This window comes from Natator depressus, chromosome 1, assembly GCF_965152275.1.
Source record: "Natator depressus isolate rNatDep1 chromosome 1, rNatDep2.hap1, whole genome shotgun sequence".
Lineage (NCBI taxonomy): Eukaryota > Metazoa > Chordata > Testudines > Cheloniidae > Natator > Natator depressus.
The window spans coordinates 250,506,887-250,522,865 of NC_134234.1; the positions used below are offsets into that span (position 1 = coordinate 250,506,887).

The following is a 15,979-nucleotide window of genomic DNA, read 5'->3' on the forward strand; positions in this document are numbered from 1 at the left end:
AAAAAGACACAAAAAACAGGAATATCCATTCCATTCAGCACAACTTATTTTATCAGCCATTTAAACAAAACAGAATCTAACACATATCTAACTAGATTGCTTATTAACTCTTTACAGGAGTTCTGATCTGCATTCCTGCTCTAGTCCCGGCAAAAACAACACACACAGAGATAACCCTTTGTTTCCCCCCCCCTCCAGCTTTGAAAGTATCTTGTCTCCTCATTGGTCCTTTTGGTCAGGTGCCAGCGAGGTTGTCTTAGCTTCTTAACCCTTTACAGGTGAAAGGGTTTTTCCTCTGGCCAGGAGGGATTTAAAGGTGTTTACCCTTCCCTTTATAATTATGACACCCCCCCCCCCCCAAATCACAGATAGGGTGAAAGGCTGGCTGTGATTTCTTCCTGGAGCTCTAGGAGAAAACAGAATTAATAAGACACATACACCTCTAAATATACTACCAAGTATGTAAAGACTAACTATTTTTCACATCTCAAGGAGGATTTTAACCAGTTGATTCTGGGAAACTTTCACAGGAGAGTGCATCAGCCACTTTGTTAGATGCTCCTGAGATGTGTTGGATGTCGAAATCAAAATCTTGGAGAGCTAAACGCCACCGAATAAGTTTTTTGTTATTTCCCGTGGCGATATGAAGCCACGGTAGCGCAGCATGGTCGGTTTGCAGGTGGAAACGCCGTCCCCAAACGTATGGGCGCAGCTTTTCCAGAGCGTAGACAATGGCGTAACATTTTTTTCACTGACTGACCAGTTGCTTTCCCTCTCAGCTTCTTGCTGAGAAACACTACAGGGTGAAATTCTTGATCCGGTCCTTCCTGCATTAAAACTGCTCCCACACCACGCTTGGACACATCTGTGGTTACTAGGAACGGTTTGTCAAAGTCTGGGGCCCTTAGCACAGGGTCAGACATGAGTGTCGCTTTAAGCTGGTTAAAGGCCTTCTGACACTCTTTGGTCCACTGAATGGCATTTGGCTGTTTCTTTTTGGTTAGGTCTGTCAGTGGGGCGGCGATTTGGCTGTATTGCGGTACAAATCGCCTGTAATATCCGGCCAAGCCTAAGAAGGATTGGACCTATTTCTTTGACTTTGGGACAGGCCACTTTTGGATAGCATCCACTTTGGCCTGTGGGGGGTTGATAGTTCCTTGACCCACCTGGTGTCTAAGGTAAGTCACTCTGTTTAGGCCTATTTGACACTTCTTAGCCTTAACAGTTAGTCCTGCCTCCCTTATGCGCTCGAAGACTTTTTGTAGATGTTCCAGGTGTTCTGCCCAGGAATCCGAAAATATAGCCACATCGTCAAGGTAGGCGACTGCATATTCTCCCAGTCCCGCTAGGAGACCATCTACAAGTCTTTGGAAGGTGGCGGGTGCATTCCGCAGCCCAAAAGGGAGTACAATAAATTCATACAGCCTGACAGGTGTGGTGAAGGCTGACCTTTCCTTAGCGGATTCATCTAGCGGTACCTGCGAGTACCCCTTGGTTAAGTCCAAGGTAGAGATGAACTGGGCCCGTCCCAGTTTCTCTAATAGTTCATCTGTGCATGGCATTGGATAGTTGTCTGGGCGAGTTACAGCATTTAGCTTATGGTAGTCCACGCAAAAACATCTCCCCCCATCTGGTTTGGGAACTAGAACCACTGGAGATGCCCATGCACTGCCAGAGGGGCATATTACACCCATCTGTAGCATATCCTGGATCTCCCATTCTATAGCAGTTTTAGCTTGAGGAGACGCTCGGTAAGGTTGGACTTTAATTGGGTGAGCATTACCTGTGTCAATGGAGTAGTATGCCCGTTCAGTCAGTCCTGGGGTGGCTGAGAACGTCGGCGCGTAGCTAGTGCACAGCTCCTTGATCTGCTGTCGCTGCATACACCCAAGGGTCATGGAGAGGTTCACCTCTTCCATGCCACCAGCACTTTTCCCTTCGTAGTAGACACCTTCAGGCCACTCAGCATCATCTCCTCCCTGGGCTGTAAACTGACAAACCTTTAATTCTCTGGAATAAAAGGGCTTTAGATAATTAATATGGTACACCTTAGGCTTTTGGTTGGAGGTGGGGAAGGCCATGAGATAATTAACAGCTCCCAGACACTCCTGGATCGTGGATGGCCCTTCCCATGATGCTTCCATTTTATGGGCCTGGAGCGCCTTTAAGACCATGACCTGGTCCCCTACTTTGAAGGAACGCTTTCTGGCATGTTTATCATACCAGGCTTTTTGCTCTTTTTGAGCATCCTTTAGGTTTTCTTTAGCAAGGGCTAAAGAGGTTTGGAGGGTGTTTTGTAGGTTCGTTACAAAGTCCAGAATGTTAGTTTCTGGAGAAGGTGTAAACCCCTCCCATTGCTGCTTCACCAGCTGTAATGACCCCTTAACCTCGTGGCCATATACAAGTTCAAATGGTGAAAACCCTAAACTGGGATATGGTACAGCCCTGTAGGCAAAGAGCAACTGCTGCAACACTAGGTCCCAATCATTGGAGTGCTCATTTACGAATTTACGTATCATAGCCCCCAAAGTCCCATTAAATTTCTCCACCAGGCCATTTGTTTGATGATGGTAAGGGGTGGCAACCAAGTGATTCACCCCATGAGCCTCCCAAAGGCTTTCCATAGTTCCTGCCAGGAAATTAGTTCCTGCATCTGTGAGGATGTCTGAGGGCCAACCTACCCTGGCAAAAATGTTTGCTAGTGCCTGGCACACACTTTTAGCTCTGGTGTTGCTTAGAGCTACTGCTTCCGGCCATCGGGTGGCAAAATTCATGAAAGTCAGTATGTACTGCTTTCCTCTGGGTGTCTTTTTTGGAAAAGGACCCAGAATATCCACAGCTACTTGCTGAAATGGAACTTCAATGATGGGGTGTGGCTGGAGAGGGGCTTTGATCTGGTCTTGGGGTTTTCCCACTCTTTGGCATACCTCACAAGACCGGACATAGGTAGAAACATCCTTGCCCATTCCCTCCCAGTGGAAGGAACTCCCCAAACAGTCTTTGATCCTGTTCACCCCAGCATGGCCACTAGGATGATCATGGGCTAAGCTCAAGAGCTTGACCCGGTACTTAGTTGGAACTACCAACTGTCTCTGAGGATGCCAGTCTTCCTGGTGTCCACCAGAAAGAGTTTCCTTTTATAAAAGTTCTCCTTCTCCAACAAACCTGGATCGATTAGAAGAGCTGAGAGGCAGTGGGTTACTCCGTGCTGCCGTCCAAGCTCTCTGGAGGCTTTCATCTGCTTCCTGTTCGGTCTGAAACTGCTCCCTTGATGCTGAAGACATCAGTCCTCATTGGATTGTGGACCTAGGCTTGGTCCCTCTGGAAGCGGATGGGGCTGTTTCCGTTGACTGTGAACTGCTCTCCACTGGTGCACTATGTTGGGTTTCAGGCTCCGGCTGAGCCTCCGGTGTAGGGTTATCAGCTGCTGCCGGTTCCGGTTCTGGGACTGGCTCTGTCTGGGTCTCTGGGACTGGATCCATTACTGCTGTTGCAGATGTTGGCATGGGGTCCGGGTCTATCACCTCTGACCAGGTCCTGGTAGAAGTTTCCGGAACACAGCTAGGCGTGACGGCTTGCTTAGCCTGGCTGCGGGTGACCATTCCCACCCTCTTGGCTAGGTTCACATGATTGGCCAAGTCTTCCCCCAACAGCATGGGGATGGGATAATCATCATATACTGCAAAAGTCCACGTTCCTGAACAGCCCTTGTACTGGACAGGCAACTTGGCTGTAGGCAAATTGAAAGAGTTGGACTTGAAGGGTTGAATTGTCACTTGGATCTCTGGGTCTATTAAATTGGGGTCCACTAAGGAAGCATGGATAGCCGACACTTGTGCTCTGGTGTCCCTCCACGCGGTGACCTTCCCGCCCACACTCACAGTTTTCCTCCGCTCTGAGGGTATCTGGGAGATATCTGGGCCTGAGGACCTCTGGTGTGATTCCAGTGCAATGAACTCTAATTTGTTGGGGTTCGTGGGGCAGTTGGCCTTCACATGCCCTGGCTAGTTACATTTAAAACATCGTCCAGCTGATGGGTCACTGGGGTGAGGTGGGTTGCTGGAGAACGGTGTGGCAGGACAATAAGGTATCTGGACTATTCCTTGGTGTGTAGTTGGGGCCTTGGGCTGCCCCTGGTAGTAGGGTGTGGTCTGAGGGTGTCCCTTCTGGTATCCGCTCCAACTGCGACCAGGGTTGTTCCTCTCTCCTCCCTCCACCCATTTTGTTCTGGCTTGCCCCGCCTCTCTGGGGGTCTGGGACTGCTCGTATCGATCAGCATAAGAAGCAAGAATTTCTGCTGAGTCCATTTCCTTATCCCATAAACACTGTTTTATTTCCCCCTTGGACATATTCAGGAATTGCTCCTGAGCTATCAAATCACACACTCCTTCAAAGCTAGTGACTCCCCTTCCTTGGACCCATTTATCTAACAGATCCTTCATCTGATTTAGACAAGCCACATTACTTAGTCCACACCCTCTCTTAAGGGTTTGAAATTTTACTCTGTACGTTTCAGATGTAATTTGAAATTGCTTTAAAACCAAATCCTTGAACTTATTATAGTCAGAAGCCTCATCAAAAGGCATCTTATTGAATATGTCCAGAGCTCTTCCAGTTAATTTTGCGACCAATGTGGTCATCTTGTGAGCTTCAGGAATTTTATGGAGAGTGCAGAGTCTCTCAAAGGTGAGAAAATATTCAGCAATATCACTGGATTCATCATACTGTGGATATAGTCGCTCCCATTTGTGGATTGTTGGGGAAGGATGTTTAGGATTTTCCAGTAGATTCCGCTCAGCCCTTACCTTCTCCAACTCCAGTTCATGCTTCCTCTCTTTTTCCCTTGCCTCCATAGCTCTCCTGTGAGCAGCCTCTTGGTGTTTTTCTGCCTCTATAGCTCTCCTGTGAGCAGCCTCTTGGTTTTTTTGTGCCTCTCTTGCTGCCTCCAGTTCTCTCCTGTGGGCAGCCTCTTTGGCTGTTTCTGCCTTGGGCTCTGTCATGTTTGCCTCTCTGTTTTTAACTAACTTTACACCCGAGAGTTCGAAATCAAACAAACATACAAAAACAAAATTTGGCTTGTAAAAAAAAATATATATATATATATATATATAGGTTGTGCTGTAACCGGATACCTATGTTCTCTGATAGTGATTGTCAGCCTACAGAAAAATCCTTTAAAAAAAACCAAAACAAAAAATACCTAACACCTTTGTCTCCAGGCAAATAAACAGAAAACCCCTCTAGTTGCTCTTAGGTTAAAAAAAAAAAAAAACCCACCTCTTCAGGTCTGTGAAGACTTGTGAATTTCCCTGCAGGAGGTTAACTACCCTGCCTTTAGGTAGAGAAAACTCCAGCTCACAAAAGACAATTCCCTTTTGTCTCTGCTCTGGCCCCCAAGCAGAAACAAAAAAAACCTCAAACTGCTTTCAGCTTAAAAGCTGCTTTCCAGCAGCCCAAAGGGAAAAAAAATGTCCTTTTTTAACATCCGTGTTTCTGGTTCAAAAAAATCTCAAATTGATCTCAAAATGATTTCAAGTTAATCCCACCGCTCTGCCACCATGTCAAGGTTCCTTCCCCACTCTGAACTCTAGGGTACAGATGTGAGGACCTGCATGAAAACCCCCCTAAGCTTATTCTTAGCAGCTTAGGTTAAAACTTCCCCAAGGTACAAACTATTTTACCTTTTGTCCCTGGACCTTATTGCTGCCACCACCAAGCGTCTAACAAATATAACTGGAAAAGAGCCCACTTGGAAACGTCTTTCCCCCTCAAATCCCCCCAAGCCCTACACCCCCTTTCCTGGGGAAGGCTTGATAAAAATCCTCACCAATTTGCATAGGTGAACACAGACCCAAACGCTTGGATCTTAAGAACAATGAAAAGGAATCAGGTTCTTAAAAGAAGAATTTTAATTGAAGAAAAAGTAAAAGAATCACCTCTGTAAAATCAGGATGGTAAATACCTTACAGGGTAATCAGATTCAGAACATAGAGAATCCCTCTAGGCAAAACCTTAAGTTACAAAAAGACACAAAAAGAGGAATATTCATTCCATTCAGCACAACTTATTTTATCAGCCATTTAAACAAAACAGAATCTAACACATATCTAACTAGATTGCTTATTAACCCTTTATAGGAGTTCTGACCTGCATTCCTGTTCTGGTCCTGGCAAAAACAACACACACAGAGATAACCCTTTGTTTCCCCCGCCCTCCTCCAGCTTTGAAAGTATCTTGTCTCCTCATTGGTCCTTTTGGTCAGGTGCCAGCGAGGTTGTCTTAGCTTCTTAACCCTTTACGGGTGAAAGGGTTTTTCCTCTGGCCAGGAGGGATTTAAATGTGTTTACCCTTCCCTTTATATTTATGACAGCAGTAATGATACTCTTATTTAAGTTTAAACTCTATTCAAGGAGGTTAAAAACTGGGATGTGTTTTAGGGGTTAAAGCTGGAGTGAGGACTCCTTTGGTCTATTCTTGACTCTGCCTCTGATTCACCAACTGATATGGTACAAATTACTTAGCCATCTTCTTCTTCAATTTACCCATCTGTAAAAGGAATAAAATACATGCTTACCTGACAGTGGAATCCATCTTTAAAGAGATGTACTGATTTTTTCACCATGTATAATTTATGTGTGGAACTTGTTACCAACAAAATATCACTGAGGACAAGTACTTATGATTCAAAGGATGATTGCACTTTTATGTGGATGATAACATTCATAGTTATATAAGGTAGGATAAAAGTTTTAGGACCTCCACCCTCATCCTTTAGAGCATAAGCCAACCACTAAGGTTAAGAAGAAACTCTTCTCCCCTTGGCAGGTTATTACATAATTTTCCATTGTGGTATTCCGTGTGCTCTCTTCTGACCACCTGGTACTGGCCATTTATGGGCACCAGACATGATACCAGAATCATGGAATGGTATGGCAATTCCTATATTCCTTACTCGTTTGCACAGTAAAAAGATATCCTTGGGTGCTACAGAAGTGTAAACTATTATTCAAGTATGACTTCCTTCTTATTACAAAAAGTAAAGCGATTTGTTTAAAAGAAGTCTCTAGTGTGACCTTAACTTTTAAATGGTGCCTAAAAATCATTATACACAACTTTTAACAAAATCAACACAGGGACTTTTACTGTGTATATTGATGCTTCTAGTGAGCTGTCATTTTAGTCAACTGGAAAGTCCCCCTCCTACAGAAAGATAGGAAAGCAATTTTTTGTGAAGTCTCCTGTGGTTCCCAGTTGACAAGCGCAAGACTCCACATGTATGGCTGCTCAGATTCCTCCTCCCCCCCCCGCCCAATTTCAGATATTGAATCAATAGAAGGCCTGGTAACTCCAAAGCTAAGGAGTCCCATGGAGTTTCAATTCCTGACAATAAGTGCCACTTGAGGAAAGTTTTCTGCGGTGCTGTGGATGGTTTTGTGGTTAAGGCATCAGAGTAGGATTCAGGAGATATGACCTTGAGCAAATCACATTTCTTTACTTGTTCCTCATTTGCAAAATGGAGATTATAGTAATTTGCTGCCTCACCAGAGTATTTTGAATATAAATTTAATATCTGTGAGGTGCTGATAGGGAAAAACTGTCAAAGAAATAAAATATAATTGTTTTTGAGCATGGTGCATATAAGGCAAACAGCATTAAGACTGGAAAAAATATCATAATGACTGTTACCTATTGACATTCTGTGACCAACTAGAAGGTAATGAGACTGCAGCAGCACTTTCAAACTGCCCTTTGCCGAAAGTCAAAATCGAAGAGTTTGTTGCTGATCTGCAGATGGTTTGCCTATTATCTGTGAGTCTATTTTAGTTCTCAACCCCATGGAATCCTAACCAGCTGATAAGAGAAAAAAAATGTTAGTGTTGATTCCAGCTTTGGCTCACTTGTACTTCCCCACTTTACAGAAGATGACGTGACAGCGACTCTCCCATGGTGCCCTTCAAATAATAACAAAAGGGACTTGTCCCATGCAATACTGTCACATACTTATACAGGGATATGGGCTGCTGGCTACAGAGCTTTCTTTGTACCAGGTGTGTTCATAAGAAGAGCCTCTGAGGTGCTCTGCCCAGCACGGCTGAAGAGCCTTTATACACAGCGCCCCCTGGTGGCTGCACAGTAGAAGACAGTTTAACTTTCCAAGGCACTGAAATCCCACCCCAGGCTGGCTGGGGTGCGTGGAGGGGGGCAGCTGTTCTCAGAGGGGAACCGGCTGCCCCCCGTCATGTCACGTCAGGTCTAGGGCAGTTCTCCAAGCCTCTCACCAGACCCACCCCTTATGTTTGGGGGGGGGGGGGAAAGCAGGCTCAGAGTAGGTCTCTGGGGAGCGAGGTTTGTGCGGAGCGTTTCAGGGGGACGTGTCCCTCCCCCAGCTTCCGAGCCTCTGGGCCAGGACCAGCAGCTCGCTCCGGGCGGGCGAGACCCCCGCCGGCTCTTTAAAAGAAGCGGAACGTTCCCGCCCCGCCTCCGGTGTCGCGGGGGCAGATTTCACCGCTACACAGCGGGTCCCTCGCGCCGAGCGTCCGCCGAGTCTCTCCCGGTTCGTGTCTCTGCCGCGCTCGTCATGGACGCGTTAGCGTCCGAGCTGGGGGCTCTGACCCCGGAGCAGGCGGCGGCTCCCGTGAACACGGTGGAGGTGAGCGAGGGGACGGCGATAAAAGCGCCGGAGGAGGAGGGCACGCTCCGCTATGGCGACGAGCGGCGGCGCCCCCATGAGCTGTCTCCCCGAGGCCCCTGTTGCGCCTGCGCAGAGGCTCCCGCTTCAGCCGTCGCTCTTCCCGCAGCATCCGCTACTGCGCATGCGCAGAGGCCCCGAGGTTTGCTTTTCCAGTAGGCTTTCCTGGCTCCAAGCACCTGGGTCCCGAGTCACCTGTGGCGCATGCGCAGGATCAAGCCACCCTTTCCACGCTGGCCTGTCCCTCCCCGCAAGCTCCAGGCGGCTGCTCGGCCTGGCAGCCCCCGGGCCTGGTGCCAGTGACCGGGCAGCCAGTGAGATGCTCGCAGGGGGCACGGCCTGGTGCTGTGCAGCCTCCTGTGCCATTGAGCCCAGCGGCTGGTGGAGCGTGCCCAGCCTTTCCCCGTGGGACCGTGGCCGCCCCGGGATGTCACAAGGCCAGCGAGCGCCCCGCTCAGTGTGGGCAAGGGCAGGCACGTGTGAGCCGCCCGCGATGAGGCTGCCTAACACGACAGGAGACGCGCCAGCCTTGCCTACACGGGGCAGTTAGCAGCGTTTCTCATGCGGTGTGATTTCAGTCTCGATAACGCCTGTAGAGGGTGACACACAAAGAGCCTGGCTCTTACTTACCCCTAGGGAAATTTGCCTGTCCAGCTCTGTATCTGCCTTACGCTGCTGCCCATCACCATAGTACTTGAACCCCTTCCACGTAAAATGGATAGCAATAGCAGTGTTCCTCCTGGACTTTGTGGCATCTCTGGCACTTCTCCTTTTTTGGGGTAAAAGCACTGCATGGGTTAGGGACTTGGTTTTTGATATTTTTAGATTTTAATCTCTCCCTCCCCCTGCCTTTTTTTGGTAGGGGTTTAGTTGATAGAAGGGGGATGTCAGAAATGTAGCCTTGAAACCAGTGACTCATCACTGTGTTACCACCTCTTAAACATATCACTGTGCTGATAGTGTCTGTATCAGTAGCTGCTACTCATACAATGCAAAGAGCCCAGTACTATATTCCATTGCAAAGTTAACTCATTATGTGCTCCCTTAGGACCTCATCCTCCAAGTGGGGTGGCCACCTTTTCAGAATGCAAAAAGAGGACACATGCAAGAACCCCACCCCTTCTGTGGCCCTGCCACTGCTCCTCCTTTCCCCCTGAGGCCCTGTCCCTTGGCCAGGTTGGCAGGTGGAGCAGACTGTGCTAAGAGCCACCCAGGGAGCCCCGGACCCTCCACCTGCCCTGGGTGGGGGGTTTGGGTGCCCAAGAGTAGTGAGGCACGTGTGAGCCGCCCCATAGGATGTGCCGCCCAGGGCAGGTGGAGGGTCTGAGACTTCAGGGCTCCCCACAGCGGCCTGGGCTCCATGGGCAGCTCTTACTATTTCCCAGCTCCGGCTTCTGACTTCAGGGGGGAAGAGGAGGAGCAGGGGGCAGGGCCTCGTGGCGAGAGGGGGCTACAGCCCACCTCAGCCCCCGTGACTGCCAAGAGGCTGATGCTGTCCTAAGCCTCAGGCAGTTGCAGATTGGCACCGCAGGGAATCTGGGACAAAAGCTGTCCCAGAGTCATTCAGCCTGGGACCAGGACTTGAAATGTACATTTTGGGACTGTGCCATCCAATTAGGGAACGGTGGTCACTCTACCTGCAAGGTGTTGAGCCACCTTAGTTTGCACTGAATTCAATGAATTGTGGGTGTCTGGTGCTTCGTGGAATCAAGCCCACAGATAGTAGGCACAAGAGGGTTGAGGCTGCCAATTGCACTGTTGGTCCTGTATCTGTGCAGCTGCCCTGAAACTAATTTTGGCCCAGTTTTACTTGTGATCCTACAGGGCAAAGCGTGCAAAGTTATAACCCTTGATTGAACCCACTTTCCTCCATGCTCATGTTTATGCATACTACTACATACCAAAATAGTTTGTTGTGATACAGCAAGATTTATTTTTAAACAGTAGTGGAAAAATTTTACTTGATTTGCATTCAGTTCTTCCTCCCTAGGTTTGAAATGTAAACATTAAGCTGTTCCCTTTATTTTATGTTTTTTACCTTTCTCCTGTTGAAATATGAAAAACAAAGTTAGACTAAGACAATAAAAATCAACTGAATTTCATGTCTTTGAAAGCAAGTGATACAAACAATATCTGGGACTCCAATATAGGATATGTCAATAACAATTTTTGACTTACTTTTAGTTCATTTTAGAATTGCACAGACCAGTTGAATATATTATTTAATGTTCAGAATCTTAGATATCTTTGAATCTTTAGATACCTATAAAGTTAGACATACTGTTAACCTGCAAGTCACGTTTGTCTGAATGTATTGAATCTACTTTTTAACTACAGTAATACCTGAGATTACTGTACAGCTGAAAGAAGTTACAGGAATAAGTCTTTATTTTTTTCAGTTTTGACAGTACTTTGTGTTTGGCTGTGGGCATTAACATGTGTAGGATTAGGACCGTAGTTTTCTCTCTTGCAGAAAAGAAAATAAAACACTTAAACTTTCCGAAGGAGTGGCTCTTTTTCTTTTTTTAAATAAATCAGGACATAGTATTTAAGTAGTGTTTTCTCAGAAACTTGTATTTTGTTAGCTTGTTTTTAAATTGGAACTGTATCCCTTGACTGTCTGTGCCTTGAATATAGTTTGTATTGCACACATGGATTATTGTATGATTTGAATTGTCATTTGCTTGTTCATATTAGTAATTTTGATTGACTAGTTACAGTCCCTCTTTTCTACATTGACTTGACTTTAAATAGTCTTAATGGTAGAAGTAGGATTGCCAACTTTGTAATGTATAAAAACTGGAGACTCCAGCAGGAGTGCAGAACCTCCTCTGAGGCCTGCCCCGCCCCTTTCTCCTGAGGCTCCACCCCCCATTTGCTCCTCTTTCCCCCTCCATCCATCTGCTGCATCCCCCCCGCCCCCCCCCCGGCCCTCACATGGGTCAGGAGGGACTCACCTGCAGAGCCGGGGCTGGGAGCTGCAACTGCCAGACCCAGGTAGAAGGCGGCCCCGGCTGAATAGGGGCTGGTGCGGGTGATGACTCGGTTCCTTCCCGCCTCCCCTGTCTGCAGTAACCGGACTTTGGGTGTCTGGTCAGTAGATATGACTGGACGCCATCAAGTCCCCTTTTCAACCAGACTTTCTGGTCGAAAACCGGACACCTGGCCACCCTAGGTAGAAGAATAGTGATTAAGCTTTTTAGATTTTTGTTAGATACACTCCTGCAGCTATTTCAAATTGTGTGTTTTATTTTTGTTTTTAGGAAAAATGGAGACTTCTTCCAGCTTTTCTAAAGGTTAGTGTTGCTTTATACGTTTCACTTGTACATGAATGTTCAGGCTCTGAAACTGAAAACAATTTAACTAGTGCAAGACTGACTTGCTACAGGCAGTGTTTTGACAAGATAAAAGATGGTCAGAACTGTGTTTTAATCTTAAAACCTAATGCATTCATTTTAAAATCATATGTCAGCATGGTTTGCAGATTCTCTAAACTTTTTATTTTCAGCCCTTGTCCTTCAGCACAACCAAAATCCCATAGTTCTCACATTTAGTTTCCTTTCTTGTAAAAGTAGGTACTCCCCAATAGTCTCTTTCTCCTCTCCCAACACTAATTCATGGCTGCCCAACCTCTCACAATCCATTAATGCCTTGTACAGCCAGACCTTCCTCCAATTCTGTATGCTCCTCAGTCCACCCTCCAGAGCATCAGAAAGCTTCTGTTTCTCTGATTAACCTCAAAAGTTCTCTATTTTGTTTCGGGCTTTTTCTATGCTTTTTTATTTTATTATTCCCTACAACATTTTCCCTCTTTATCAAGTCCATTATTTTTTCTTCTTTCTCTCTTTCCTCTTTTTTAACCTCCTTCTATGTCTTTTCCTCTGTTATTTCCCAGACCACCTGTCCCCTTTCCATCTAGAGTTTGCATTCTCTCTACAGTCATCCAGTTCCTGCCCCCATAATATGAGAGGCAAGCCTATTACATAAATGAAAGTTTATTGATTAATCTCAAAGGGAATAATTTGCGGCCATCTCTCTTTAGAGGTGGCCAATTTTTTTAGCCAGTTTGAAACAGCGGTTTATGAAATACAGGCAGTGATTTTGGTTTGTTTTTTATTTCTCTGTTACCCAAGGAACCAATCTAGCTCATTGGTCTAGGGCCTGTAAAACACTTACTAGGCAGATATGGTGTCTGTCCCATAGAGCTTGCAATCCAAAATCGTGATCCGGCAAAGATGCATGCATGTATTACTTCACTCGTGCATGTGAGTAGCTCTGCTGAACTCCGGGACTTCTCATATAAGTGTTTGCAGATTTGGGTCCTCATGAAAGATAACTCACAAACAGTGAGTAATAATAAGTAGGTGGGAACCACCAGGAGTCTCTCACTACCTCTGCTGCTGTATGGGGGCAGGATGGGTCCCTGCACGTATCCGGTGCAGGAGAACAAAGTCCAGTAGTCATTTATGTGCTTTCCTGTCATTCTGGCCCAGGGCTGTGATGGTACCTTGGGCCTACCTAATACCCATCTCATTTACGACCCCTTCCTTACATCTCTCCCGGCCACCCCCACAAACTACTTGCAGAGGCTTGAAGTAGTGACATCATTAGAATTCCTGAGGCTGTAAGAATGTTCTTACTGGGGGAGGGCTGTTGGGACCATGTGTCCCAGTGCCCTGGTTCTGCAGGCATGGGTGGAGGAGATGCAATTTGCTGTATGCTTTACATCAAACGTTTACGTCCTTCACTGTGTCCTTTTGTCACATAGCATTGTATTTGTGCCAACACCATACAATACAAATGCTGCGTATTGTGATTTTTGTGTTGGAGTCAAATTTTTGATAAATTTCTGTTAATTTCTTCTGAAAGAAGTTTAAAAGTTAGACAAATAGTGATAGAACCACATATTTTGTATGTAAGAACATAAGAATGGCCATACTGGGTCAGACCAAAGGTCCATCCAGCCCATTGACAGTGGTCAATGCCAGGTGCCCCAGAGGGAGTGAACCTAACAACAGGTAATGATCAAGTGATCTCTCTCCTGCCATCCATCTCCACCCTCTGACAAACAGAGGCTAGGGACACCATTCCTTACCCATCGTGGCTAATAGCCATTAATGGACTTAACCTCCATGAATTTATCTAGTTCTCTTTTAAACCCTGTTATAGTCCTAGCCTTCACAGCCTCCTCAGGCAAGGAATTCCACAGGTTGACTGTGCGCTGAGTGAAGAAGAACTTCCTTTTATTTGTTTTAAACATGTTTCCCATTAATTTCATTTGGTGGCCCCTAGTTCTTATATTATGGGAACAAGTAAATAACTTTTCCTTATTCACTTTCTCCACGCCACTCATGATTTTATATATCTCTATCATATCCCCCCTTCGCCTCCTCTTTTCCAAGCTGAAAAGTCCTAGCCTCTTTAATCTCGCCTCATATGGGACCCAGTCCAAACCCCTAATCATTTTAGTTGCCCTTCTCTGAACCTTTTCTAATGCCAGTATATCTTTTTTGAGATGAGGAGACCACATCTGTATGTAGTATTCAAGATGTGGGTATACCAAAAATTTATATAAGGGCAATAAGATATTCTCCATCTTATTCTCTATCCCTTTTTTAATGATTCCTAACACCCTGTTTGCTTTTTTGACTGCCACTGCTCACTGCGTGGATGTCTTCAGAGAACTATCCACGATGACTCCAAGATCTCTTTCCTGATTAGTTGTAGCTAAATTAGCCCCCGTCATATTGTATGTATAGTTGGGGTTATTTTTTCCAATGTGCATTACTTTACATTTATCCACATTAAATTTCATTTGCCATTTTGTTGTCCAATCACTTAGTTTTGTGACAGGTTTCAGAGTAGCAGCCATGTTAGTCTGTATTCGCAAAAAGAAAAGGTGTACTTCTGGCACCTTAGAGACTAACAAATTTATTTGAGCATAAGCTTTCGTGAGCTACAGCTCACTTCATCGGATGCATTCAGTGGAAAATACAGTGGGGAGATTTATATACATAGAGAACATGAAACAGTGGGTGTTACCATACACACTGTAACGAGAGTGATCACTTAAGGTGAGCTATTACCAGCAGGAGAGCGGGGGGAAGAAACCTTTTGTAGCGATAATTAAGGTGGGCCAGTTCCAGTTGACAAGACCATCTGAGGAACAGTGGGGGTGGAGCGGGGGAGTAAACATGGGGAAATAGTTTTAATTTGTGTAATGACCCATCCACTCCCAGTCTCTATTCAAGCCTAAGTTAATTGTATCCAGTTTGCAAATTAATTCCAATTCAGCAGTCTCTCGTTGGAGACTGTTTTTGACTTTTTTTTCTTGAAGAATTGCAACTTTTAGGTCTGTAATCGAGTGACCAAAGAGATTGAAGTGTTCTCCGACTGGTTTTTGAACGTTATAATTCTTGACGTCTGATTTGTGTCCATTTATTCTTTTACGTAGAGACTGTCCAGTTTGATCAATGTACATGGCAGAGGGGCATTGCTGGCACATGATGGCATATATCACATTGGTAGATGTGCAGGTGAACGAGCCTCTGATAGTGTGGCTGATATGATTAGGCCCTATAATGGTGTTCCCTGAATAGATATGTGGAGACAGTTGGCAACAGGCTTTGTTGCAAGGATAGATTCCTGGGTTAGTGGTTCTGTTGTGTGGTGTGTGGTTGCTGGTGAGTATATGCTTAAGGTTGGGGGGCTGTCTGTAAGCAAGGACTGGCCTGTCTCCCAAGATCTGTGAGAGTGATGGGTCGTCCTTCAGGATAGGTTGTAGATCCTTGATGTTGCGTTGGAGAGGTTTTAGTTGGGGGCTGAAGGTGATGGCTAGTGGCGTTCTGTTATTTTCTTTGTTGGGCCTGTCCTGTAGTAGGTGACTTCTGGGTACTCTTCTGGCTCTGTCAATCTGTTTCTTCATTTCAACAGGTGGGTATTGTAGTTGTAGGAATGCTTGATAGAGATCTTGTAGGTGTTTGTCTCTGTCTGAGGGGTTGGAGCAAATGCGGTTGTATCGTAGAGCTTGGCTGTAGACAATGGATTGGGTGGTGTGGTCTGGCTGAAAGCTGGAGGCATGTAGGTAGGAATAGTGGTCAGTAGGTTTCCAGTATAGAGTGGTGTTTATGTGACCATCGCTTATTAGCACCGTAGTGTCCAGGAAGTGGATCTCTTGTGTGGACTGGTCCAGGCTGAGGTTGATGGTGGGATGGAAATTGTTGAAATCATGGTGGAATTCCTCAAGGGCTTCTTTTCCATGGGTCCAGATGATGAAGATGTCATCAATAT

The 15,979-nt window shown here is 45.9% G+C and overlaps 1 protein-coding gene across 1 annotated transcript in view; it reads left to right on the forward strand.

Moving 5' to 3' along the window:
• Nucleotides 1-8,489: 8,489 nt before the first annotated feature.
• POLR3B (RNA polymerase III subunit B) overlaps nucleotides 8,490-15,979 on the forward strand; it is a 123,654-nt gene continuing 116,164 nt past the window's right edge. The window contains exons 1-2 of the mRNA XM_074941077.1: nucleotides 8,490-8,650; nucleotides 11,953-11,985. Coding sequence (XP_074797178.1) covers nucleotides 8,579-8,650; nucleotides 11,953-11,985 — 105 coding nt within the window. The 5' untranslated portion in view covers nucleotides 8,490-8,578. The remainder of the gene's footprint in view (nucleotides 8,651-11,952; nucleotides 11,986-15,979) is intronic.